At 38.7% G+C, this 25,029-nt stretch overlaps 1 protein-coding gene across 1 annotated transcript in view; it reads left to right on the top strand.

The window, feature by feature from the left end:
• MELK (maternal embryonic leucine zipper kinase) overlaps positions 1-24,601 on the top strand; it is a 91,634-nt gene extending 67,033 nt beyond the window's left edge. The window contains exons 13-18 of the mRNA XM_030293795.2: positions 2,567-2,689; positions 7,313-7,544; positions 11,133-11,229; positions 13,079-13,247; positions 21,828-21,931; positions 24,076-24,601. Of these exons, the coding sequence (XP_030149655.1) occupies positions 2,567-2,689; positions 7,313-7,544; positions 11,133-11,229; positions 13,079-13,247; positions 21,828-21,931; positions 24,076-24,253 (903 nt within the window). The 3' untranslated portion in view covers positions 24,254-24,601. The remainder of the gene's footprint in view (positions 1-2,566; positions 2,690-7,312; positions 7,545-11,132; positions 11,230-13,078; positions 13,248-21,827; positions 21,932-24,075) is intronic.
• The last annotated feature ends 428 nt before the right edge of the window (positions 24,602-25,029 follow it).

Raw genomic sequence — 25,029 nt, forward strand, 5'->3', positions numbered from 1 at the left:
TCTCTCTCTCTCTTTTTTTTTAAATGTTTATTTATTATTGAGAGACAGAGACACAGAGCGTGAGCAGGGGAGGGGTAGAGAGAGGGGGAGACATAGAATCTGAAGCAGGCTCCAGGCTCTGAGCTGTCAGCACAGAGCCTGATGCGGGGCTCGAACTCACAAACTGCAAGATCATGACCTGAGCCAAAGTCGGTCGCTTAACCAACTGAGCCACCCAGGCGCCCAGCTAGATCTCTCTTTATGGCACTTATCAATCATGTGCTTCAGGTATAGGGAATCTTATGTCCCTTCCAGACCCTGTCAGTCTCTGCCTCTCTCCTTTCCTCCCTAGTTGGTCTTTTGGCCAAACTAAGCACTAAAAGTGCCAGGAGCTTTACTTAAAAGTGTACGGGTTTTTTTTTTTTTAAGTACCAGGAGCTACACTTAAAAGTGTAAAGGGATCTCTGAAGTGAAATAATGTCATTCCTGGGATGGTTTTCTAGTCTATTCTTGGAGAGTTTTGTTGGATTGGTGAATACACCATGCCCAGACAGATCTTTTACCCATGGACTCCATGAGTTGTCCTGTCACTCATCCTGCCCACATTTCCAGACCCTTTAAACTTTCAGACTGAAGTGAAGATCTTGGGGTCAAAGAGAACCCAAAATCATGAACTCTGTTTCTGATCAAGGTAATTGCAGAATGGCATTAGATAAGTCTGTACCTGGAATAAACTTCAGCAAAATTTTTACATTTATAACACCTTTGTTAACAGTTCTGAGATATTTTCCTAAGCCATTGAATTTTCTTACATCTGGATTGGCCCAATCTCAATTCACCTGCTTCTAAGAATTATGAAGTATTCAAGTATCTGGGAAGATACTTACTCTTCTCTTTCAACTAATGAGCATTGACCCTGATCGTGTAATTATTTGGGCATTATTGAATCAATTTTTATGGTAGGTAGATATTTTAATAATAAGAAATAGTGTAGAAATAAAATTTTGGGTTATTTTCTGCTTTTTATGCAAATCTTTAAAACTTGAAACATAGTTTCTTTGTATTGTTCTCCCCTTTGGTAGAATCACCCTTTTTTCTCTGAGGTGTTGTTTATAAGAAAGTAAGTAATCCTGAACTGCTAATCAGATGGCATTTTCAGCAAGACAATAATACAGTCTGATCCAGGAATCAGATTGGTTAAAGATTTGGTTTGGCTAAAGATTGAGAGGTCAAGAGGGCGAAAGTAAGAGGAAGAGAAGGAGGGAGTGAGTTGGGAGGGTAGGTGAGAGCTAGATTGTAGAGAGCTTTGAAATGCCATGTCAGAAGGGTTAGACTTTATGCTATAGGTAATGGGAACCATTGATTTTTGAGCAAGATAGGATAAGTCACTTGACAGGACTGTAATTTTGAAAAATGTATCCAGTGGTATATAGACTTGTTCAGTTAGGGATGTGTGTGTGCTGTTACTCTCTATGGCAGTGCTCGGGATGGCCATCGTTCGTTACTTTTCTCCACTGAGCCTAGATTTAGCTTTAGTATTTTTCTCCGGCTAGCACTCCATGTAGCCAGTTCTAGTTGATGATAATTGGAGAACTCTGTCATCCCTGGTTGAGAGGGTAGAAACACTGGTGGCACAGACCATACTGTCTGTTTGAATAGTTCAGGTGTGAGAAGATGTGTCCTTGAATTAGAACAGTGGCAGTGGGACTGGAAAGTAAATGGTGACGTATGAGAAATTCAAGTAAAATTGTCTGGCTGGCTTAACTAGATGTTGAATTTCGGAAATGGAAGGAGGGAGAAATAAAAGATCCAATTACACTCCATAGTCTTAGAATTTAGGGTGTGTCTAGTATACCCTTAGTTTATGGAGGGGGGGGGAGATAAATGACTGTGGGGGTATTGTTAGCACAGGACCCCAAATACTCTGTCCCCAGCTGACCTGTCTTAAAGCTAGTTTATTCCTACTGGGAAAAATTGCTACATATTCTGCATGTATTTGCAAAAAAAGAAACCTGTATTTCAAAGTCATTTCTTTTATATTTTCTACTTTGTTAGAGCGCTTTTTTTTTTTTGAAACATTTATTTATTTTTTGAGAGACAGAGTGAGCAGGAGAGGGGCAGAGAGAGAGGGATTCACAGATTCCCAAGCTGGCTCCAGGCTTGAGCTGTGAGCACAGAGTCCAATGGGGGGCTTGAACTCATGAACCATGAGATCATGACCTGAGCCAAAGTCGGATGTTTAACTGACTGAGGCACCCAGGCACCCCAGAGCTTTTTTATTTGTAGATTTGCAGTCGAGTTGTTTCTCTGGTGTTATAGTGATTATCTGATAATAAAGCCAAATTTATCTTTGGCTAAAGAGTATATATGTAAACATGTTCCAAGACATGTTTGAGAGTCAGAGATTCTCCTCATAATTTGTGTTGGCATTTTTTGGCTTCCTGTTTTCTGTCCTGGACGGTGAGCTCCTTTAGTATACTATCTGATTTGTTTCTGCTTCCAGGGCCTTGCCCTGTGCCTCGAACATAATCTTTTAAAAATTGAACCATGATGGCGTTGTCTCTGAGTTCTTCTATTTTTTGAATAGTCAAAGAATCTGAGTCTAGAAGATATGACAACAAGTGATGAAAATGATGTGGCTGGATTGATAGACTATGACTGGTGTGGAGACAGTTCATCAGTAGGTGTGACCACCCCACAAACACCACAGGTTGGTTATTTATTTTACTATTTAAAGCAGTGTATGTTGCGTAAATTATAAAAACATCTAGACTCTAATGTGAGTATGTATAGTAAGTCTGTGTAATATACGGTATTGGGTGTGTGCTTGCAAATTTAATGAATTCCTAAGCCATTGAAGACATTAATGAGAGATTTGTTGGAATATGAACAAAAGGAAAGCCATTTATTTCCAAGTTGAACAAAGCCAAGATTCCATTTTAGAGCACTTTACTGTTCCTCTTTTCGCTTGTCTTTTTTCCCCCTGCCCTCCCTTCCCCTCCCCTCCCCCTTTCCAAAAATGAAGTACAGCTTACATATAGTTAACTATTTGTTAACAGTGTTTTAGTGTGCAGTTCTGTGTGTTTTGACAAGTGCATACAGTCCTGTGACCACCATCAAAATCAAGAACAGTTCTGTTGCCCCCTCTCCTAGAGTCCCTCATTGTAGCCAACTCCCTATTCCCCCCAACTCAGAGCAGCAACTGATCTGTTTTCTTCTCCTTTTGATAATCTTTTTTTTTTTTTAATCTTATTTGGCATTTGTTGAACTTATTGGATGTACAGTGAATGTTATTCCTCCACTCTCTCTGAGGGGGCCACGCAGAGTGCACTCTCTTTGACAGCAGTGAAATACAGGAGCAGGTGTGCATGTTTCTACTCAGGGAAGCTCACTAGAGACTTAGAATCCAAAGTTTTTACTGGGGCTGGTTACACAGGCTCTCTATGTTGGTGGAATTCGTCACAATCACAGAAATTCTAGACTTCTAGAAGAAAAGCTGTCGTTCATCATAAATCACACTGCTTGTAGTCTGTACAGTCTGGTACAGCAGGGTTTGGTGCTCCAGCCATACAAACAAACTTATCCCAACAATGTTGGGAATTTTCTAAAAGCTGGGTTACCCAGCTTCCATCCAGGACCTGCTAGGCTAACTCTTGTGTGCAGCAGGGCCCCTATTACATATGTAAGAGTGCTATCACATATATACTTAGGAGTGGAATGAGTATCTTCAGCGTTAACAGATAATGCCAGTTTTTCCCCCAAAGTGGTTTTATTAAGTATACTTCAACCAGAAGTAGAAGACTGTTCCCATTGCTTTACATATTTATTAACACTTGATATTTTTGGCTATTTAATATCTTAATATTTAAATATTTTGTAATCTGGTGAGCATAAAGTTATATCTCCTACATTGGAAAGTCCATTCTTTCACCACCAGATCTACAGTGGTGCTTTGATCATATATCAAGTTGTCATAGGAGTGTATCTGTTTCTGGGCTATATTGTTTTATTGATTTTTTTTCACCACTACACATCTTAATTACTTTAATTTTGTAATAGTTCTTCTCTCTGGTTGGCCAATTCTTCTTTAAGAATGTCTTGGCTACTCTTGTCCCTTTGCATTTCCATATACATTTTGGAATCATTTGGACAAACTTCACATACACTCACAAATTGAAATTGCATTGAATTTAAGATTCAACTTGGGAAAAATTGAAATCTAGACCCTCAAATCCCCCTATCCATAAACATAGTATATCTCTTCATTTATTAGGTTTTAGTTAATTGCTTTTAATAAAGTTTTATAAATTTCCCCAGAAAGGTCTTATATTTTTATTAGATTTATTCCTAAATACTCTTATTTTTTTATTGCTGTTGGGAGTGGTAGGTCTTTTAAAATCACAGTTTTGTATCTGTTACTGGTGTATAGATATGAAATTGATTTTTGTGAATGATCTTATATTCAGTAACTTTCCTAAACTCTTAAATTCTTATAATGTGTCTGTATATTTTTTTGAGTGTTCTGTGTACAAAAGTATATCATCTATGGGTGGCAGTTTTGTTTCTGCTTTCTAATCCTTTTATTAACATTTTAAAAAAAAATTTTTTTTTTTTTTGAGTGATTGAGAGAGAGACTGTGAGCAGGAGAAGGGCAGAGAGAGAGGGAGACACAGAATCCAAGCAGGCTTCAGGCTCTGAGCTGTCAGCACAGAGCCTGATACGAGGCTCGAACTCATGAACCATGAGTTCATGACTTGAGCCAAAGTCAGATGCTTAACCAACTGAACCACCCAGGCACCCCTCTTCCTTTCTAATTCTTAAACCTTTAATATCTTTTGTTTTTTTTATTACTGCACTTAGTAGACCTAGCAATATAGCAGACACTGTTTTTCCAAGTTGTAAAAAAGAATACTTCTTTTATCATTAAGTATGATGTATGTTCTCTCTCTCCCTCTTAAACCTTCCCCTTCCCACTCTCCCTCACTCTCCTTCTCCTTGTCAGCCTTCCTCTCTCTCCACTGCACCTCCCACCCTTTTTCAAGTTAAGACCTGTTTTTCATTTAGTTGTGGTCTGCTAAGATTTGTTTAAATTTTTCTTTTATAGTGTTTGTTTATTTTTGAGACACAGAGTGTGAGCAGGGGAGGGGCAGAGAGGGAGGGAGACATAGAATCTGAAGCAGGTTTCAGGCTCTGAGCTGTCAGCATAGAGCCTGATGCGGGACTTTGAACTCACCAATACGCAAGATCATGACCTGAGCCTGTGTTGGACGCTTAACCAACTGAGCCACCAGGCATCCATCCCTAAGATTTGTTTAAAGTCATGAATCTGTATTGTAGAAAATACCTATTGAGAAAATCATCTATTTTTGTTTCTTTCACTAGCTGATATAATTAACTACATTAAATAATGTAGTTTGTTATATGTTATATCAATAGTTATGATGTTAAGCCAGTCTTGTATTCTTTATATAAGTCCAGTTTACTATCTTTTTAATACACTGCTGCGGTTAGTTTCCTAATATTTTGTTTAGAATTTTTGCTTCTTTGTTCTTAAATGAAAATGTCCTATAGTTTTCTGTCTCATATAAGTCTTTTTTTCTTTTGAAAATTTTAGTTTTATTATTACAGACATTATACATAGATACATTCATCTTGTAAAACATTTAGACAATATAGAACAATGTCAAATAATGCATGAAAGTCTTTCTTCTCCTCTACTTGCATTCTATTCCATCCATCTGATTTTGGTATTGTGATTATAGTAGTCTTCTAAAATGAATTGGGATGTGTTCCTTTTTTTATTCTCTGGAATGGTTTTTAAGAGCTAGGGATTGTATTTTCCTTGAATGCACATAGGACCATGCAGAAAGTATGAATTTGGTCCCTAAACTTATGTGAAATTGCAAATTATTAAAGGAGAATTTTGCTTCTCCAGAGTTAAGCCTAGGACAGACAACATTGTTCTGTCCTCTTTACAGGGCGGATTTATATTTAATTCACAGTTTGATTTTAGATTTTTTAAAATAATTTTTTTAATGTTTAATTAATTAATTAATTATTATTTTTAATGTTTATTTATTTTTGAGACAGTGCAAGAGACAGAGTGCAAGCAGCGGAGGGGCAGACAGTGGGAGACACAGAATCTGAAGCAGGCTCCAGGCTGTGAGCTCTCAGCCCAGAGCCTGATGCGGGGCTCGAACTCACAAACTGCGAGATCATGACCTGAGATGAATTCGGATGCTTAACCGACTGAGCCACTCAGTCACCCCAATGTTTCTTTATTTTTGAGAGAGAGGGAGAGAGAGAGAGGAAGAGTGGGAGGGGAAGAGAGAGAGGGAGACACAGAATCTGAAGCAGGCTTCAGGCTCTGCACTGTTAGCACAAAGCCTTATGTGGGGCTCGAACCCATGAACCATGAGATCATGACCTGAGCCAAAGTCAGAGGCTTAACTGACTGAGCCACCCTGGTGCCCCTAGTTTTGTTTTGTTTTTTAAGTCTATTTGTTTTGGAGAGAGAGAAACCACAAGTGGGGGAGGGGCAGAGAGAGGGAGAGAGAGAATCCCAAGCAGTCGTGGGGCAACTGTGAGAACAAGACCTGAGCTGAAGTCGGATGCTTCACTGACCGAGCCACCCCACCCCGCCTTTCATTTTAGTTATAGCCCCCTCTGGCTTTTCATGAGCACTTTGGTTCTAACTTACCACCTTGCATAGGCCTAAGGCTTCTGTGGCTGTTAACGTCCATGCTGCTGGTTATCCGAGGTGGTAGGAAGATGGCCTTAGAGCAATGGACAGCTTCAGCCTTTATTATATCTTTGGATTCATGCTCCTCTTCTTAGTTTAGCCTCTGAGGATTTTCCTTACTTTTTTGCAAGCTCAACCATAAATCCAAAATGATTAAAAAATATTTTGTGTGCAACATTTCTGTTAAGAGTATTTTAACATGGTTTTTCTGCTGTAATCACTAAACGCTTAGTTTTTGGTACACATTAGAGACAAACCATGGGAATCTAGGCATGGGAAACAATTCCTCAGGGATTTAATTGTGACCATTCTCAGTATAGCCTGAGATCTGGGTGTGTTTGATTTAACACTCAGCCTAAAACATGTTGAAAATGATCTGTCAGTAGAACAGACTAAAGTGATCTACGTGTACTAAAGAGAATTGAATATACATTTTTAAATTTCCTGGTATTGCCAATAATACCCTTTTGAGAGTATTTCATTTTAGTAAAAATGGTGCATGGTAATTTGCAAATGATTAAGGCATGTTGTAGAGAAATTGACTTTTCTTCTTCTTCATTGTGCTTTATCCAGTAACTTTTTTTTTTCCAGTTTGCCAAGCATTGGACAGAATCAAATGGTCTGGAATCTAAATCATTAACTCCAGTATTATGCAGAGCATCTGCCAATAAATTAAAGAACAAAGAGAATGTATATACGCCTAAGTCTGCTGTAAAGAATGATGAGTGCTTTGTATTTCCTGAGCCAAAGACTCCAGTTAATAAGAACCAGCATAAGAGAGAAATACTCTCCACACCAAATCATTACACTACACCCTCAAAAGGTATTTGCTATATGTACTGATCAGGGTAAAGTACCTTCAAATTCTATTCTTACCATCTAAGCGCATAATAGGTCGGAAATGGCTAGCATTGCCCTCAGGAATTTATGCTTTTTTTATCCTATATTATTTGCATTGGTTGAAATGAAAGCATATTAGTCAACTTCTATTGATATTTTTTCTCTTTTTCACATATGTAAAGTTGAAGTATAGCATCATAGAATATCAAAGCCGAAAGGCAAGTTAGAGCTCATTTCATCCACCTGTTTTTTTCATAGCTGAAGAACACAAGGCTCAGACGAGTGATTTGCCCAAGGTCATATATCTAGATTTAGACTTTGTTTTCTCCTTTGCCCCCACTTATGGTGACTAAAACTGAAGTCTCTGCTGAGCCCTTAGATCTCACTCATCTGGATCTCTAGTTCTGGTATCTGATCCTGCTCTTGCTCATATTTCAGAAGCACTCATAGTCATGTCCTTCTAGACATCTAGATCTGCGTCCAGATATTACAACTTTCTCATTGCCCTTGGTTTCCTTATCAGCTCAGTCATCACCAATTATTTAAGTGGTTTCTTTTATGACACCTCAGTGTTTTCTTGCTGGCCTCATTTAGGCACATTCTATTTTGTCAGTTCCTAGAACTGAACCCAGTTTTCTAGTGCTGGGTCTCATCAGGATAAGACTGTAAGCATCATGAGAGTAGAGATTCTGTCTGCCATTTTTGCAACATGGCATAGTATATGGTAGGGTCGTCTTTATTGTCTGGTACTTAGTAGGTGCCCAGTGCCTGGTATATAGTGGGGCCATATCTGTTGAAAGAAAGAATGAGTTAGAGAGAGCCTGAAGGGGTTTTATTTATTGTGATCTAGTCTATGTCACTTTTTTTTTTTTTTAATTTTTTTTTTTTTCAACGTTTATTTATTTTTGGGACAGAGAGAGACAGAGCATGAACGGGGGAGGGGCAGAGAGAGAGGGAGACACAGAATCGGAAACAGGCTCCAGGCTCTGAGCCATCAGCCCAGAGCCTGACGCGGGGCTCGAACTCCCGGACCGCGAGATCGTGACCTGGCTGAAGTTGGACGCTTAACCGACTGCGCCACCCAGGCGCCCCTCTATGTCACTTTTTAAAAAATTGTTATTTTTAGAGAGCGTGAGCGTGAGTGGGGGAGAGGGGCAGAGGGAGAGAGAGGGAGAGGAAGAGAGAGAAAGAGAGAGAGAGAGAGAGAGAGAGAGAGAGAGAGAGAGAGAGAATGAATCTTAAGCAGGCTCCACGTTCAGCATGGAGCCTGACACAGGGCTCGTTCCCACGACCCTGGGATCATGACCTGAGCCCAAATCAAGAGTCGGATGCTCAACTACTGAGCCACCTAGGTGCCCCCAAGTCACTTTTTAAAATGACTCCTAAACCTTTTTGGCCTTTTTTTTCTAGCAATTGTAACCTACTCTTGTTTTATGTTAAGAGCCTAATGAACCCAAACTCCAAGACCTTGCCATGTGAAGTGCTGCTAAATCATGTCCTGCCATTGTGCTTCTAATTTGCTAATGGGCCTGATAGCCAGTTCCAGAGCTCTACTTCTTGTAAAGATATTACGATCAACTTTGTCAGAATATTTACTGGAAGTTCTGTTATTCTGTTAATTGCATTCTCTCATTCATCAGCTCAAACAACACTTTCCCCAGAATTGTGAAGCTAGCTAGTTTGGTGTGATAAGCATGTATAGCTGCCTGGGGTTGTTATGAGGGTTCAGTGAGGTAACGTTTGGATACTAAGGTCGGATGTTACTAGTAGTAGCTGCTATTGCATTTTTTTCCTAGTGGGGTATTTCTCTTCTGTTACTTGTTAATATAGCTACAGTATCGTTTGTGAATCAGGGTTGGGTAGGGAGATAAGATGGACTTTAACTCATTGAGGGCTTTTTTTTTTTTTTTTTTAATTTTAAATATTTATTTATTTTTGAGAGAGACAGAGACAGACTGTGAGCGGATTAGGGGCAGAGAGAGAGGGAGACACAGAATCCGAAGCAAGCTCCAGGCTCCAGGCTCCGAGCTGTCAGCACAGAGCCCGATGCGGGGTTCAAACCCACAAGCTGTGAGATCATGACCTGAGCTGAGTCGGAGGCTCAATAGACTGAGCCACCCAGGCGCCCCAGAGGGCTTTTTTTTTTTTTTTTAAGCCTTTGATGCTTATAGTTCCTTCTATTATTATGTTTTTAACTTAAAAAAAATTTTTTTTAATGTTTATCTTAGAGAGAGAGACAGACAGAGTGTGAGTGGGGGAGGGACAGAGAGAGAGAGAGGGAGACACAGAATCTGAAGCAGGCTTCAGGCTCTGAGCTGTCAGCACAGAGCCCGACACGGGGCTTGAACCCACAAACCATGAGATTATGATCTGGGCTGAAGTTGGATGCTTAACCAACTTAGCAACCCAAGCGCCCTATGTGTTTTAACTTTTTATGTAATTCTGAAAGTTTTGAAACATGGATAGTTTGGAATTTATAATCTTAATGTATCATCAGTTTGCATAGAAAACTTTCTTTCAGTTTGTGAGAAAGATTGTGTTGGTCTAAAGTTATTATTGGCTATTTTTCTTTAAACATAAGAGCCACCTACAGAAGGTACTGGCTAAAGCCCCGATTGATAGCTTCCATTAGTGCTGTGTACTTTACTTTCTTTCATCTGAGTCATTTTTCACATAAGCATTAATCACTTTTCTTAATCTGGTACAATACAGTCAGCAATACTTCATCAACAAGTAACTATGTATAATAGTAGATATAATTACTAGATATAGATGAAAATATTTTCAGAGATATTATTTTCTTGTTCTCATGGAACCAGTGAAAATAGTCCTGATAGTCATAAACAAAACAAAACAAAATCTTTAATGTCATCTTAAAAACTTGATACCGTATGCTTGTTATAAAGTGTTGTTCCCTCTAAAGGGTATGCAACTTTTAAATCATAAGCAAAAAGTTAACTAAATAGTGGTAACCAGATTTGTTATTGTGAATTTGTCACAAATTATCTGGATACAAATACCCTACTAGAATGAAATACAAAATTCTAGAATAGAATTTATATTCTAGAATATAAAAATAACAAAAGCTCACACTGTTTAAAGCTTTTGTCAAGCCTTCACGGGGACTGTTCTCTTTGCCTAACAGGAGTTGAGTAGGGCAAAGAATTGAATGAATACCTCTCAATACTATTTTCAATTAAAAGCACAAATTGAATCCTTGTATAAATACAGATTGACTTTTGTTTATAGAAAGGAGAATCAGTAGTCATAAAATCTGTATTTATATGATCTATTTAAATTTGTCATATAATATTTATAATAAACTTTTAATCATGGACTCGGTTTTGTAGTGAAGGAAAAGAAGAGCCACACATGCAAAGCCAAAATGATTTTGTTTCTATTATAAATCACATGGAAATAATTCTTTAAATAAGTAGAGCCTTAACACCACTGGCCAAGTGATTACAGTAATTCTGAGTCAATGAATAAGTGATGTATGCATTATTGACAGAAATTTTGAAACCACGATATGTCAGCTACATATGGTTTGTGTTTGTTGTTTTTCTAATAGCCAGAAACCAGTGCCTGAAAGAAACTCCAGTTAAAATGCCAATAAATTCAGCAGGAACAGAGAAGTTAGTGACAGGTGTCATTAGCCCTGAGAGGCGGTAAGTGTTCTGTTTTTTAGATTCTTTGATCTTTAGTATATGTAGCCAGATTTTCTTTTTTCACGTATGATCAGCCTGATTAAGGTAACAAGCCATTGTGTAAATTATATCGGAGACTGCAGAAATGTCTAGCTGAATGCGGATGGTCTGTGGCCATTACTGTAGCTGTTGTTGCTGCCTTCCTCATGGGGAAGAAATCTGAAACTCTTCAGCAGTAGGACTGGCATCTTAACGTACAGCAGCTTGGGAAGACAGTGGCTCTGGCCCCATCCAGAGGCCCATCTTTTCTGATGCCCATCTTTTCTGATGCTTCTCCCGTAGAGTGTAGACATCCACTGATAGCAGTTCTTCATATAGTAAAGATACCAACTGGTGTGTCAAAGAAAACTCATCCCTCTTGTATGGACATGGACAGTTTGGCAGCATTGGCGTCCCTTCATTGTCTTTATTTTTTAATTTTAAAAAATGTTTATATTATTTATTTATTTTTTTTTTTTAAATTTTTTTTTTTTTCAACGTTTATTTATTTTTGGGAGAGAGAGAGACAGAGCATGAACGGGGGAGGGGCAGAGAGAGAGGGAGACACAGAATCGGAAGCAGGCTCCAGGCTCCGAGCCATCAGCCCAGAGCCTGACGCGGGGCTGGAACTCACGGACCGCGAGATCGTGACCTGGCTGAAGTCGGACGCTTAACCGACTGTGCCACCCAGGCGCCCCATATATTATTTATTTAAGTAATCTCTGCGTCCTGTGTCGGGCTCGAACTCACGACCCTGAAATCAAGAGTTGCATGCTCCTCTGAGCGAGCCAGCCAGACGCCCCTCATCGTCTATAATAGCTATTTTTTATTTTTATTTTTAAATGTTTTTAAGGTTTATTTTGAGAGAGAGAAAGATAGTGTAGGCACATGAACAGGGACAGGGGCAGGGAAGAGAGAGAGGAAGAGAGAATCCCAAGCAGGCTCCACACTGTCAGCACAGAGCATGACATGGGGCATGATCAGACACTTAACCAACTGAGTCACCAAGGCACCCCTATAATAGCTATTTTTTATTTATTAAAAAAATTTTTTTAATGTTTATTTATTTTTGAGAGAGAGAGAGAGACTGAGTGTGAACAGGTGAGGGGCAGAGAGAGAGAGGGAGACACAGAATCTGAAGCAGGCTCCAGGCTCTGAACTGTCAGCACAAAGCCCGATGTGGGGCTCAAACCCACAAACTGCAAGATCATGACCTGAGTGAAAGTTGGATGCTTAACCGACAGAGCCACCCAGGCACCCCAGTGTAATAGCTATTTTTTAAAGCAGGATCCTTTTTGAGGGCAGTTGAGGAAATTAGACTGTGAACTAGATATTAGACAGTACTGTGGCATTATTATCAATTTTCTTGATGGCATTGTGGTTATGTAGAAAATGTCGTTATTTGTTGGGTATGTGTGCTGAAGTGTTTCAGAGTGAAGTCTCATGGTATCTTCAGATGGGTTACCTTTAGATGGTTCAGCAAAGATGTGCATATATTTAATGTATTCATTTATACATGTAGAGAAGGCAAATGTGGTGAGAAATTAACAACTGTTGAATCTAAGAGGATATATATATGGGGTTCATTGTACTCTTCACCCAACTTTTCTGTATATTTTTTTTAAAAAAGCTAGGGGAAGAATAGTTTTGCCAAGGGGCAGTTGGCTGAGGGGAGAGGTGATGGCTGTGTTCCAGTGGGAGATGGCTTTTGTGCTTCCTGAGTAGTGAGCTGGACTGGCCTTGGCATTCGCCTTGGCATACTTGAATGGCTTGTGACAGCCCCGACTGGCAGGAGGCCCAGTTTTACTCATGGATTTTTTTTCTTTTTAAGATGTCGCTCAGTGGAACTGGATCTCAACCAAGCACACGTAGAGGATACTCCAAAAAGAAAAGGAACCAAAGTGTTTGGGAGCCTTGAAAGGGGGTTGGATAAGGTTATCACTGTGCTTACCAGGAGCAGAAGGAAGGGCTCTGCCAAAGATGGGCCGAGAAGACTAAAGGTAAGTGCACTGGAATTCTTTAGTATGGATTTCATAAGCTGGCTGCTAACCAGACTATTATTCTTTTCCAAGAGAAGTACTGAATGAATGAATGAATGAATGAATGAATGGATTTTTTATTTTATGCGTTTTGATGCAGTGGGCTTTGAGAATGCAGAGGTAAATTATACAAACTTGCTCTTTCCAAGGAGCGAATAACTATAATCCAAATATTCAAGTGGAGAGATTAATCACAGAGGCAATATGGAGGCAGGGAAACATGGGACATATGGAGGAACTGAGAGCTGCCTTAAGGATGGGGACTTGAGCTTAATTGTCATATCTCTGGCATGTAGAAGAGTCTCTGACACATGGATATCTCTGTAGGCCCTCACAAAATATTTGAATGCATGGGAAGTGAATTTGAACTTTGAGTGTGGTGTATGTGAAGAAAATACTGAGCAGCACACTGGGAAGGTAGGCTAAGAGGTCCTCACAGGCCTAAGAGGTTTGGAACTTTGATAGTCCTGTCATGCTTTCAAAAGGCTTAATGTGTCAGTGGTATGGGCAATATGTTCAATGGGGAAAGGAAAGGAAAAAGAAGTGATTAGTAGATATAAAATACTTTGTACTCTCTTGGATTCTCTCTGAGCATTCCTTCAAACATCTAATGAATGACATTTTTGTTTGGGGAAAGTAAGAGGTAAAGGTGTAAATAAGACTCCACTTGGAAATGACATAGCCCATGTCATGAGGATCTCGTAGAGTGGCAGTGAAGACAGGCAGGGATATTACTCTGTGCTGTAATAAAAACATGTTCCAAGAGGAGGGAAGAGGAGATGGTAGTGTTCTCTGTGATTTGGGGACTGGGTCTTTTCAGGTTTTGCACTGAGACTCTCATTTGGGACAAATCTGGGCCTGTTTGGGGAAGGAAAATGATGAGCTGTTGGATAGAAGTGTGCTTCCGGGGAGAATATTCAGATATGTCCTGTTTTAAAGTGGAAGAAGATAGGACATATCCATTAATATCTGTTGCCTGTTGAACTTGTATAATGTACTGAAAAGTTTTGCATATGGCTGTTTATTAGGTATATTTTGTTCTTTTGTTCTAAGATTTCTGTAGATGGAGACAGTTATGAAATATTTCAAACACTGACATTGGGATCAAGAACACCATAGTGCTGGGGCGCCAGGGTGCCTCGGTTGGTTAAGTGTCCGACTTCAGCTCAGCTCATAATCTCATGGTTCATGGGTTCGAGCCCCACATTGGGCTCTGTGCTGACAGCTCAGAGCTTGGAGCCTGCTTCAGATTCCATGTCTCCCTCTCTCTCTGCCCCTCCCCTGCTTGTGCTCTGTCTCTTTCTCAAACATGAATAAACGTTAAAAAAAAAAAAATTAAGAAAACCATAGTGCCATTTTCCTGAAAAACATTAGATAAAGAAAATTAAGGAAACATGTCCAATCATATACATTATTGAGAAGCTAAGCAGTTGTCAAATACTAGTGGATAATACCCTAAAAATGTTCACCTGTGTAAATTGGTTGGCCCCTGAATGCATTTTCCAGTAGGAACTGCTAAGATGTTAGTTGATTTTCCAGGATTCTCCACTACTTCCCGGATGTAGGAGAAAAACCACAGATTGGGAATGAGAAGACCTGAGTTCTAGCTTCAGCTTTGTACTTTGTAGCTTGGATAAGTCGTTTTATCCCTGCCTGCCTCAATTTCCTTATTTGTAAAAACTGGAGATAATTTCTACCCCAGCACCTTCATAGAGCCGGGATGCATAAACAAAGCTGCCTCTGTGAAATATACGTGAAATGCTCTATTATATAAGGTATTCCAGTTTTTTTAAAATTTTTATTACTGAAGTATAGTTGACATACCATGTTACATTAGTTTCATGTGTACAACATAGCGACTTCATGATTGTGTACATTATGCAGTGCTCACCATGATGAGTGTGGTTATCATCTGGCACCATACTATGTTATTAAAATGTTTTTGACTGTATTCCTTATGCTGTACTTTTCAGAGAGAGAGCATATACACAAGTGGGGAAATAGGGCAGAGAGAGAGAGAGAGGCAGAGAGAGAGAGAGAGAGAGAGAGAGAAAGAGAATCTTAAGTAGGCTTCATGCTTAGTGTGGAGTCTGATATGGGGCTCTATCCCACAACCCTGGGATCATGCTTGAACCTAAATCAAGAGTCAGATGCTCAACTGACTGAGCCACCCAGGCATACCAAAGGTGTTCCAGTGTTGAGTGAAATTATCATCCATGTTGAGCATTTTTAACCCTAATGTAGCAGAACCATAGTCCTCATTAACACACATCTAACATCAGAAACTTGATCTAACTTTGGATCTGTAACCCTTTTAAATGGTTTAAGTTTTTGCAGAACTGCAGGCCTCGCTTTAGGAAATTTGTTTCATTTTTTCTACCTACTTCTTTTTATTTTTTAATGTTTATTCATTTTTGAGAGAGAGAAAGAGAGGCACAAGTGCGAGAGGAGCAGAGAGAGAGAGGGAAACACAGAATCTGAAGCAGGCTCTGAGCTGTCAGCACAGAGCCTGACACGGGGCTCAAACCCACAAACCGCGAGATCATGACCTGAGGCAAAGTCAGACTCTTAACCCGACTGAGCCACCCAGGCGCCCTTCTACCTATTTCTCACATTAAAAAATTATAAACTTAGAAAAGTTAGAAGGATGGTACAAAGAACACCTTAGTTAAGATGAAGATCATGTATAGTTAAGCCTCTTGTAGGCTTTTTTAAAGATTGTTGAAAAAATCTGAAATTTGAACAGATAAATTAGGATTAATTTTTTTAAATGTTTATTTATTTATTTTGAGAGAGAGAGAGAGAGAGAGAGCATGTGCACAAACGGGAGGGGCAGAGACAGAGGGAGAGAGAGAGTCCCAAGCAGGCTCCATGCTGACAGTGCAGAGTCTGACATGGGGCTCGATCTCACAAACCATGAGATCATCACCTGAGCCGAAATCAAGAGTTGGATGGCACCCAGGCGCCCCAGATTAATTCTTTATTTTACACAAGGAATCACTTAAATTGTATTTGGAAGTGTTCTGTTTATTATCTTGACAAAGCCAATTTAGTTTGGTGAAACAGCTCTGGATGGGGACCCAGCAGACAGAGAGGGTCCTTGTCATAGCTGTGCCACTTGTTCCTTTTATAACTTGAAGCTGGGTCCCTAAACTCTGGTCATTGAACACTCACCTGCAGATGGGCATATCATCTGCACTGCTATTTATCTGGTATTTTCTTTATACTGACTCTTAAAAAAAAAAAAGATTTATAGAGGTATAATTGACCTAAATAAATGACCTGTACCTCTTAAAAAGGTGTGATTAATGTACTTTGGCATTATATAGACACCTGTGAAACTGTCAACACAATCAGGAGGACTAGCTTTTTAAAATCTTAAGTCTATTTATTTAAAAGTTTGTTTATTTATTTATTTTGAGAGTGAACGAGTGAGTGCAAACAGAGGGGCAGAAAGAGAGGTGAACAGAGGACCTGAAGTGGGCTCTGTACTGACAGCAGAGAGCCCAATGTGTGTGTGGCTCAAACTCATGAACTGTTAGACCATGACCTGAGCTGAAGTTGGACTCAAAATTTTAATTTTTTTTTACATTTATTTTTGAGAGTGAGAGATTGAGAGAGAGAGAGACAGTGCAAGTAGGGGAGTGGCAGATAGAGAAGGAGACACACAATCTGAAATAAGCTCCAGGCTCTGAGCTGTCAGCACGGAGCCTGATGTGGGGCTTGAACCCATGAACTGTGAGATCATGACCTGAACTGAAGTCAGACTCTTAACTGACTGAGCTACCCAGGTGTCTGATCTTAAGTTTACTTTTAAAGAAACTATATGTTACTAGTTTTTGCTGATTATGTTTTTCTAAATCAGATTGGAACAAATATATAAATACTAAATAAAAATACAGTTGACCCTTGAATGACATGGGTTTGAACTGCATGGGTCACTTACATGTATATTGTTTTAAACAGGTATATTGGGAAAATTTGGGGGGGACTTGCAACAATTTGGAAAAACTCAAAAACGGCGTGGCCTAGAAATATCAAAAAAATTAAGAAAAAGATATTAGATATTAGTCTGTTTGATCATTTACCCTACCATAAGATATAAACAGATATAAAAAGTTAAAATTTATCAAAACTTATGCACACAAACACATACTGTACATGGTGCCATTCACAGTTGAGAGAAATGTAAACAAACTTAAAGATGCAGTATTAAATCATAACTGCATAAAATCAACTGTAATACATGCTTTACTACTGTAATAATTTCGTAGCTATTCTTCTGTTGCTCTTGCGGTGAGCTTGTGTTATGAGTATCTGCTTAAAAACGCTGTGTGATGCTAATCGTCTCCACGTGAGCAATTGGTCCCTTCAGTAAATTGCGTATCACAGTCAAAAATGATCTTTTGAGGTTCTTGCATATTTTTCACTTTTAAATATGTTTAAAACGTATAAATCACGTGTAGCTCAATGCCATACACCTTGAGTAACACCAGGGGACCTGTATGAAGTGCCAGTAGTGATGCTGGATGTGTTCCCGAGAAGCAGAGACAAGTCATGACTTTACGAGAAAAAGTTGAATTGCTTGATATGTACCATAGATTGATGTCTGTGGCTGCGGTTGCCCACCATTTCCAGATAAATGAATCCAGTGTAAGGACCGTTGTTTAAAAAAAAGAAAAGGGAAACTCATGAAGCCATTGTGGCAGCTATGCCAACAGGCACAAAAACCTTGCATTTTTTGCAAAATACTTTTTTTAATCTCGTATTGAAAATGCAGCTTTAATGTGGGTGTAGGATTGCTGTAAGAAGGGCATACCTATAAGCTTTATATGATTTGAGAAAAGATGAAGTCATGTTATGACTACTTAAAGCAAAAAGAAGGTGAGGTATCTAAAGCTGGAGAATTTAATGCCAGCAAAGCATGGTTTGATGATTTTAGAAAGAGATTTGGTTTAAAAATGTTAAGATAAGGGGCGCCTGGGTGGCTCAGTCGGTTGAGTGTCGGCTTGGGTCATGATCTCGCAGTTGACTAGTTCGAGCCCCGCATTGGGCTCTGTGCTGACAGCTCAGAGCCTGGAGCCTGCTTCGGATTCTGTGTCTCCCTCTCTGTCTGCCTCTCCCCCGCTCATGCTCTGTCTCTCTCTGTCTCAAAAATAAAGATAAACATTAAAAAAAAAAAAAAAGTTAAGATAACAAGAGAAACAACTTCTGCTGACCAAGAGGCAGTAGATACTGGTTCCCAGATGCCATTAAGAAAATCATTGAGGAAAAAGAATATCTTCCTGAACAGCAGACAAAATTACCCTATTCTGGAAAAAAAAAAAAAAAATGCCACAAAAGACATTGACTAGTAAGCAAGAAAAAGAAGCACTAGCCTTTAAGGCAGGAAGGGAGAGGCTAGCTCTACTATTCTATGCAAATGCAGTTGGGTTTATGATCAGCACTGCCCTTGTCTTATAAAGCTGCTAACCCCTGAGTCTTGAAGGGAAAATATGACCATCAACTGCCAGTCTTTTGGTTGTACAAGAAGGTATAGACAATGAGAATTCTCTTTCTGGATAGATTTCATCAATGAAGTCAAAAAGTACCTTGCCAGTAAGGGACTGCCTTAATTTTTTTATTTCATTTTATTTATTTTTAGAGAGAGAGCAGGGGAGAGGGGCAGAAGGAGAGAGAGAGAGGGAGAGAGGGAGGAAGGAAGGATCGATCTTAGGTAGGCTCCATGCTCAGTGCAGAGCTGAACGTGAGGCTCCATCTCACCACCGTGAGATGATGACCTGAGCCGAAATCAAGAATCCGAATCAGATGCTTAACCGACCAAATCACCTAGGTGCCCCAAGGACTGCCTTTTAAAGTTCTTTTGAACAAACTGAGGGTTGATGGGGGGTGGGAGGGAGGGGAGGGTGAGTGATGGTATTGAAGAGGGCACCTTTTGGGATGAGCACTGGGTGTTGTATGGAAACCAATTTGACAATAAATTTCATATATTGAAAAAAAAAACAAAAAAACCCCAAAAACCAAAAAAACAACAACAAAAAAAATTCTTTTGATATTGGACAATGCCGCTGACCACCCAGAATCCTATGAGATCAACACTGAAGGTGTCGAAGTGGTGTGCTTGTCCCCAGACATGGCATCTCTAATTCATCCCCTAGAAGAGGGGGTCATAAGGACCTTTAAGGCTCATTACACACAGTACTATGGAAAGGGTTGTCAGCGTTATGGAAGAGAATGTCATGAAGGTCTAGAAGGATTACATCATTGAAGATGCCATTGTTGTACCAGAAAAATCATGAAAGCCTAAGCCTAAAACAAATTTCTGCTGGAGAAAACTGTCCACATGTTGTGCATAACTTCACAGGGTTTATGGCAGAGCCAAACAGAGAAATTATGAAAGAGTTTGTGAATATGGCAAAAAAGGGTGTTTATGGGGCTTCAAGATAGGGGGAGAAAGTCAAGAGCTGATAGACACCACTCCAGAAGAATTAACAGAAGATAAGTTGAGGAGATAAGTGATCTGAACCAGTGACATGATGAGGAAGAACATGTAGAAGAAGCAGTGCTAGAAACCAAATTGACATTACACAAACTGGCAAAAGGGTTTTGATAATTCAGGACTACTTTTTACTTCTTTTATGACATGGAGCCTTTTATGATATGGGCACTGAAACTGAAGCAAATAATAGGAGGAGGATTGGTACTGGACAGAAACATTTTTTAGAAAAATGAAAAAGCATGAAGTCAGACAAATTGCGACCTATTTCCAGGAAGTTCCACCAAGTGTGCCTGCCCCTTCTCATCCCCTTCTACCTCTTCCACCTCTGCCACCCTGAGACAGCAAGAACAACCTCTCCTCCTCAGCCGACTCAACATGAAAAAGAGGAGGATGAAGGACTTTATGATGATCCACTTCTACCTGATGAGCAGTAAATAATCACCATGGCATACACTTAATAAACTTACCTGTGGTGTATGTGTGTGAGTGTCATGTGAACGTGTAGTAACTGTATGACAAGAGCCACAGGAGACGTTTTTGTGCCATCATCATCATTACCTAAGTGTTCCTCATGTAGAACCTTGTGTGCAAGACTCATATGGAAGTGGATAGCCTATCTTTACTTAGACACAAGGTGAGTGGTATTTAATATAAAATTAATAACGTGTTAGTTTTCTTACTGTTTCATGACTTTGTTTTCAAAGAATAACATTACTGTACAGTATGCTTCTCTTGTCTTTGGAGAAACTGCTTATCAGCCTATCATCACCAGTAGGTGTTTTTAAAAATATATATAACAGTGTTTCTAATACTGTATTATGAATGTGACTGTATTACTGTATCCCATAAAATTTTATAACCATTTATTCATTAGTGTGTAGGCTAAGCTACTGTGAAGCAATCATATTGATTACACCAGGCTACCATGAAGCAGTCATATTGCTGGTTTTTCGTTATCAATGCATGAGTAAATAAATAAATATACCTGTAAATAAATATGAATTTCTTTTTCATATTATCTTTTCATTTTTGATATCTAGTGTTAGTAATACATGTAACATCTGTCATGTTTTGTATCATATAAGACAGTATTTTTGTAGGTACTAATAGAAGATAGAGGATTCATCTTGTAAACAGTGTAAACTTACAGTATTGATAAATATGGTACGGTACTGTAAATATATGTTCCCTTCCCTTTTTAAAAAAAATTTTTTTTAACGTTTATTTATTTTGAGAGACAGAGAAATAGAGCATGAGTGGGGGAGGGGCAGAGAGAGAAGGAGACACAGAATCTGAAGCAGGCTCCAGGCTCCGAGCTGTCAGCACAGAGCCCGATACGGGGCTTGAACTCACGAACCACGAGATCAGAACCTGAGCTAAAGTCGGACGCATAACCGACCTAGCCACCCAGCCTCCCCCTTCCCTTTTTATTTTCTTAACATTTTCTTTTCTCTAGCTTATTATATTGTACGAAGTTAGAATATAATACACATAACATACAGAATATGTGTTAACTGATTGTTATGATATCTGTAAGGCTTTCGGTCAACAGGCTATTAAGTTTTGTGGGAGTCAAAAGTTATATGTGGATTTTTAACTGCATGAAGAGTCAGTACTCCTAGCCCTTGCGTTTTTCAAGGGTCAGGTATATATTCAAACCACATTTCCTGGGCCATTTGTTTCATCTCTCACAGTTTACATCTTAGGACAATTAATAGCATAGGAAGGGAGAAACAAGTAAAGCTCAAACAGATAGATGTTAATTAATATTTATGTATTTCATTAAAAAGATTGGTAGGAGAAGAGGATGAAAAGTTAAAAAGGATGATATGGATGTACTTACTAGTGAAAGTTAATTTCTCCAAGCTTTCCAGTGCCATCTTATTCCAGCTTACCAAGAATTGGTTGTAAATTCAGTATTTTTCTGGAAATGCTTCCATTTGAACTGGTGCTATAATGATTTTGGGATCTCTGAGTTAGGTAGGAAGGTGTTTGTGTTGATGTAAAGATTTACTTCATACCCCTTCTTTTTCTTTTTTAAGCTTCACTATAATGTGACTACAACCAAACTAGTGAATCCAGATCAACTCTTGAATGAAATAATGTCTGTTCTTCCAAAGAAGCATGTTGACTTTGTACAAAAGGGGTAAGAAGCACACTTAGAGGCTGTTGCATGTATTACTTGATATCTTTTGAGCTTTGAGAAGACATGTATTGATTCTTCTCTTTTTAAAAAAAAATTTTCCTACCTCATTTTCATCAAAAAAGCTTTTATGGCAGTGTCATTGTTCATAATTTAGCTTCTTTGGTTTTGTATGAGCTAGTGCCATATTGTCACCACTTTCAAAATTAGACTTTTCAAAATAGGAAAAATCTGAACTCCTTCCAGTTTTTTTTCCAGTCGAGACACCTCAGACCAATCAGGGGTTTATAGAATCCTTTCGTTTATGACTTGCTGTTGGACAGGACTGGGTTTTCACCATTTTAGGAAATTATTTCACCTTAACTCTTTCCCACCGTTCAGTGAGCTGCCGGCAAAGCCTCCGTGGCTGTGATCTCATGGTCTGAATGGCCAGACCTCTTCTCGTTACCTAAGATGTTCATATTTCTAAGTATTTCCAGTTATGTCTTTCAAATTTCATTATTGAGGCAGATAAAAAGAGCCACTAATTGATATAAAAAACATTTAACTAGATTTCAATGTTCAATAAAAAACATTTAACTAGATGTTCAATTTAGAGGAAGATTTTAAGAAACAATCTTTTGCAAAAGTAATTCTACTTTTCATTATCTGTACATGTTGGTAAGCATTCCTTACCTGGACCCTGGCTTTCTTCTTAAGGCATCATCAGAACACATATAACTCACTCTGACCCGTTCTTCACACTTGCAGTTTAGCGGTGGGTCCAGAACCTCTAGCCAAATCTATATTAGAAAGCCTTCAATAATTCCTTCAGCATGTGATCTTTCTATCAGATCGCCAACTAGCTGTTAACCAATAATTTATCCATCTAACTTACTCATCAACAGCAAAGTGTCTGCCTTGATCCCTTTTTTTCCCTTTTTATCTCTTCTGTTTGTTTTTAACTTCTTTGTGACAAAGAAGAACATCAAAAGCTAAGTTTTTCAGGGATGTGATGTTACTAATCTCAGGTATATTCTATTATTATCTTTTTTCATTCATGAAGAATTGGCTTTTCTCTCCATATGACTGAATTGCCCTATGCTTCATTTTCCCGTCAGGAGCCTTAACTACAGAATACTTCTTTTGGCATGTCTGATGATGACTGCTCATTTTTAAGAGATGAAGACCCCAAACACATAACTAAGTAAGAGAAAGAATGATATTTTGTAAAACCCCAAATACATAACAGATGCAAGTAATTTCTCCACGCTTCTGTGGAACAGTACCTAACCACATCCCCCACATATTTAGGGAACTGATATTTAAAATTGATCCTGTTGTCTATTATTTAGTAAGACAAATAAAATGAAAATATTTTGCAAACTAATTAAAAAGTTGATTTACATGAATTCAATTTATGTAACTTTGTAAGAACATACCTGATTCTTAAGTCTTAAGATGTCTTTAAGGCTTCATTTGGCCTGGGCTTTTCCATTTTCAGAATTGTTATATGGCAGTTCTAATTTTATTTCTACACACACACACACACACACACACACACACACACACACACCATGTGTTTCGACCATGGAAATGGACCATCTCCATGGGCTTTCTGTTATAACTCTGCCATAAAGTGTAATGATCATAACCTCTTATTACTATTAGAAAACCTCAGAAACACACACCCTTCTGACAGGTTGGTGGCTTCAGCTTTATTTATATGAAAGAATTTTCTGATGAGGTGCACACAAAAAAATATTCTTAATCTTCCCTGTGTTTTCCTTTGTTGTGAACATTGTGGAAATGGCCTACTGTTCATGGATTACACTGTTGAAAGAGTTGCATAAGGAAGACCAGAAGATTTCTTGAGCATAAATGGCATTGGTAGCTATGAAAGGAAGGCTTTTCTTTGGACAAGAGAAAGTTCTGGTAAAGCCTTTCATCTTTATTCTTTCTTAAGATCTTAGTTCAGCTTTTGCAAAAACACTAGTCATGCTCCATGATTAAGGTATAGCTAAGTCATTTGGAAACTGTAAGCAGTAAGATATTGCTTAATGAAATAATGGTTCGTTTTCTCCACTGGCCTCCTATGGGCTTAGAGATTTCTTATACAGAATATTCATGGTTCTGCTACTAACTGGCTTCTTATCTTGTTTTCATAGGTATACACTGAAGTGTCAAACACAGTCAGACTTTGGTAAAGTGACAATGCAGTTTGAACTAGAAGTGTGCCAGCTTCAGAAACCCGACGTGGTGGGTATCAAGAGGCAGCGGCTTAAGGGTGATGCCTGGGTTTACAAGAGATTAGTGGAAGACATCCTGTCTAGCTGCAAGGTATAATTGTTGGCTGGTTTACCCCTGCTGGATGAATATGGGTGTGATACAGCCTGTGTGGAGAATGGTATGATTGGTTTGATTTTTAAAGTCCATTGGAACTCTAGACTTGTTTCTAAAGAGCTGTCTTAAAGACAAATATCTTTTTGTTTTTAAACAAAAAGATATTTTGCAGATGAGTCTTAAGGCAAGCCCATCTGTCATTATCTATTACTGTCTTTTTTAATCATGTGGTTTTGTATATTAATAACTGTTGACTTTCCTAGATTCACTTCCATATGTGAAAATAAGCTCTCAACTATGTCTCCTTTTAATGTGTAATTTCTTTCTGAATAAAATCATTTGTGAATATGGCAGGCTTCTCCTTTTCTTTGTATTTGGTTTTGATACAAATAAAACCTCAAATGGCTTCCTGACAATTAAGTAGAGACTATTTGGAGATGTTTTATCTGTTATCAAATATGCCTTGGGCAGAAAAAACAGATAAGAATTCATTTGCATAATTTTTTCCTGTCTCTGATTTAAGTAGGATTTATTGAGATCGTTAACTAAGTCACAGCTGTGGTTACCAGAGTTAAACAACACATTTAATATGTTGAATAAAAGAGTATTGACTTCAGTAAGTGTGTTCGGTCAACAATGATAAGTATCTGAACTATGAGCCCCCATGAAATGTTACTGTATGGTAATTTTCCTTAAGTCTCAATGTTGGCCCCAAATTTGTATTTTTATTTCATTTTATTGGTCTCTAAAGGCTAGCACTCAAGTTGTATTTGTATGGA

This window comes from Lynx canadensis, chromosome D4, assembly GCF_007474595.2.
Source record: "Lynx canadensis isolate LIC74 chromosome D4, mLynCan4.pri.v2, whole genome shotgun sequence".
In the NCBI taxonomy this organism is placed as follows: Eukaryota; Metazoa; Chordata; class Mammalia; order Carnivora; family Felidae; genus Lynx; species Lynx canadensis.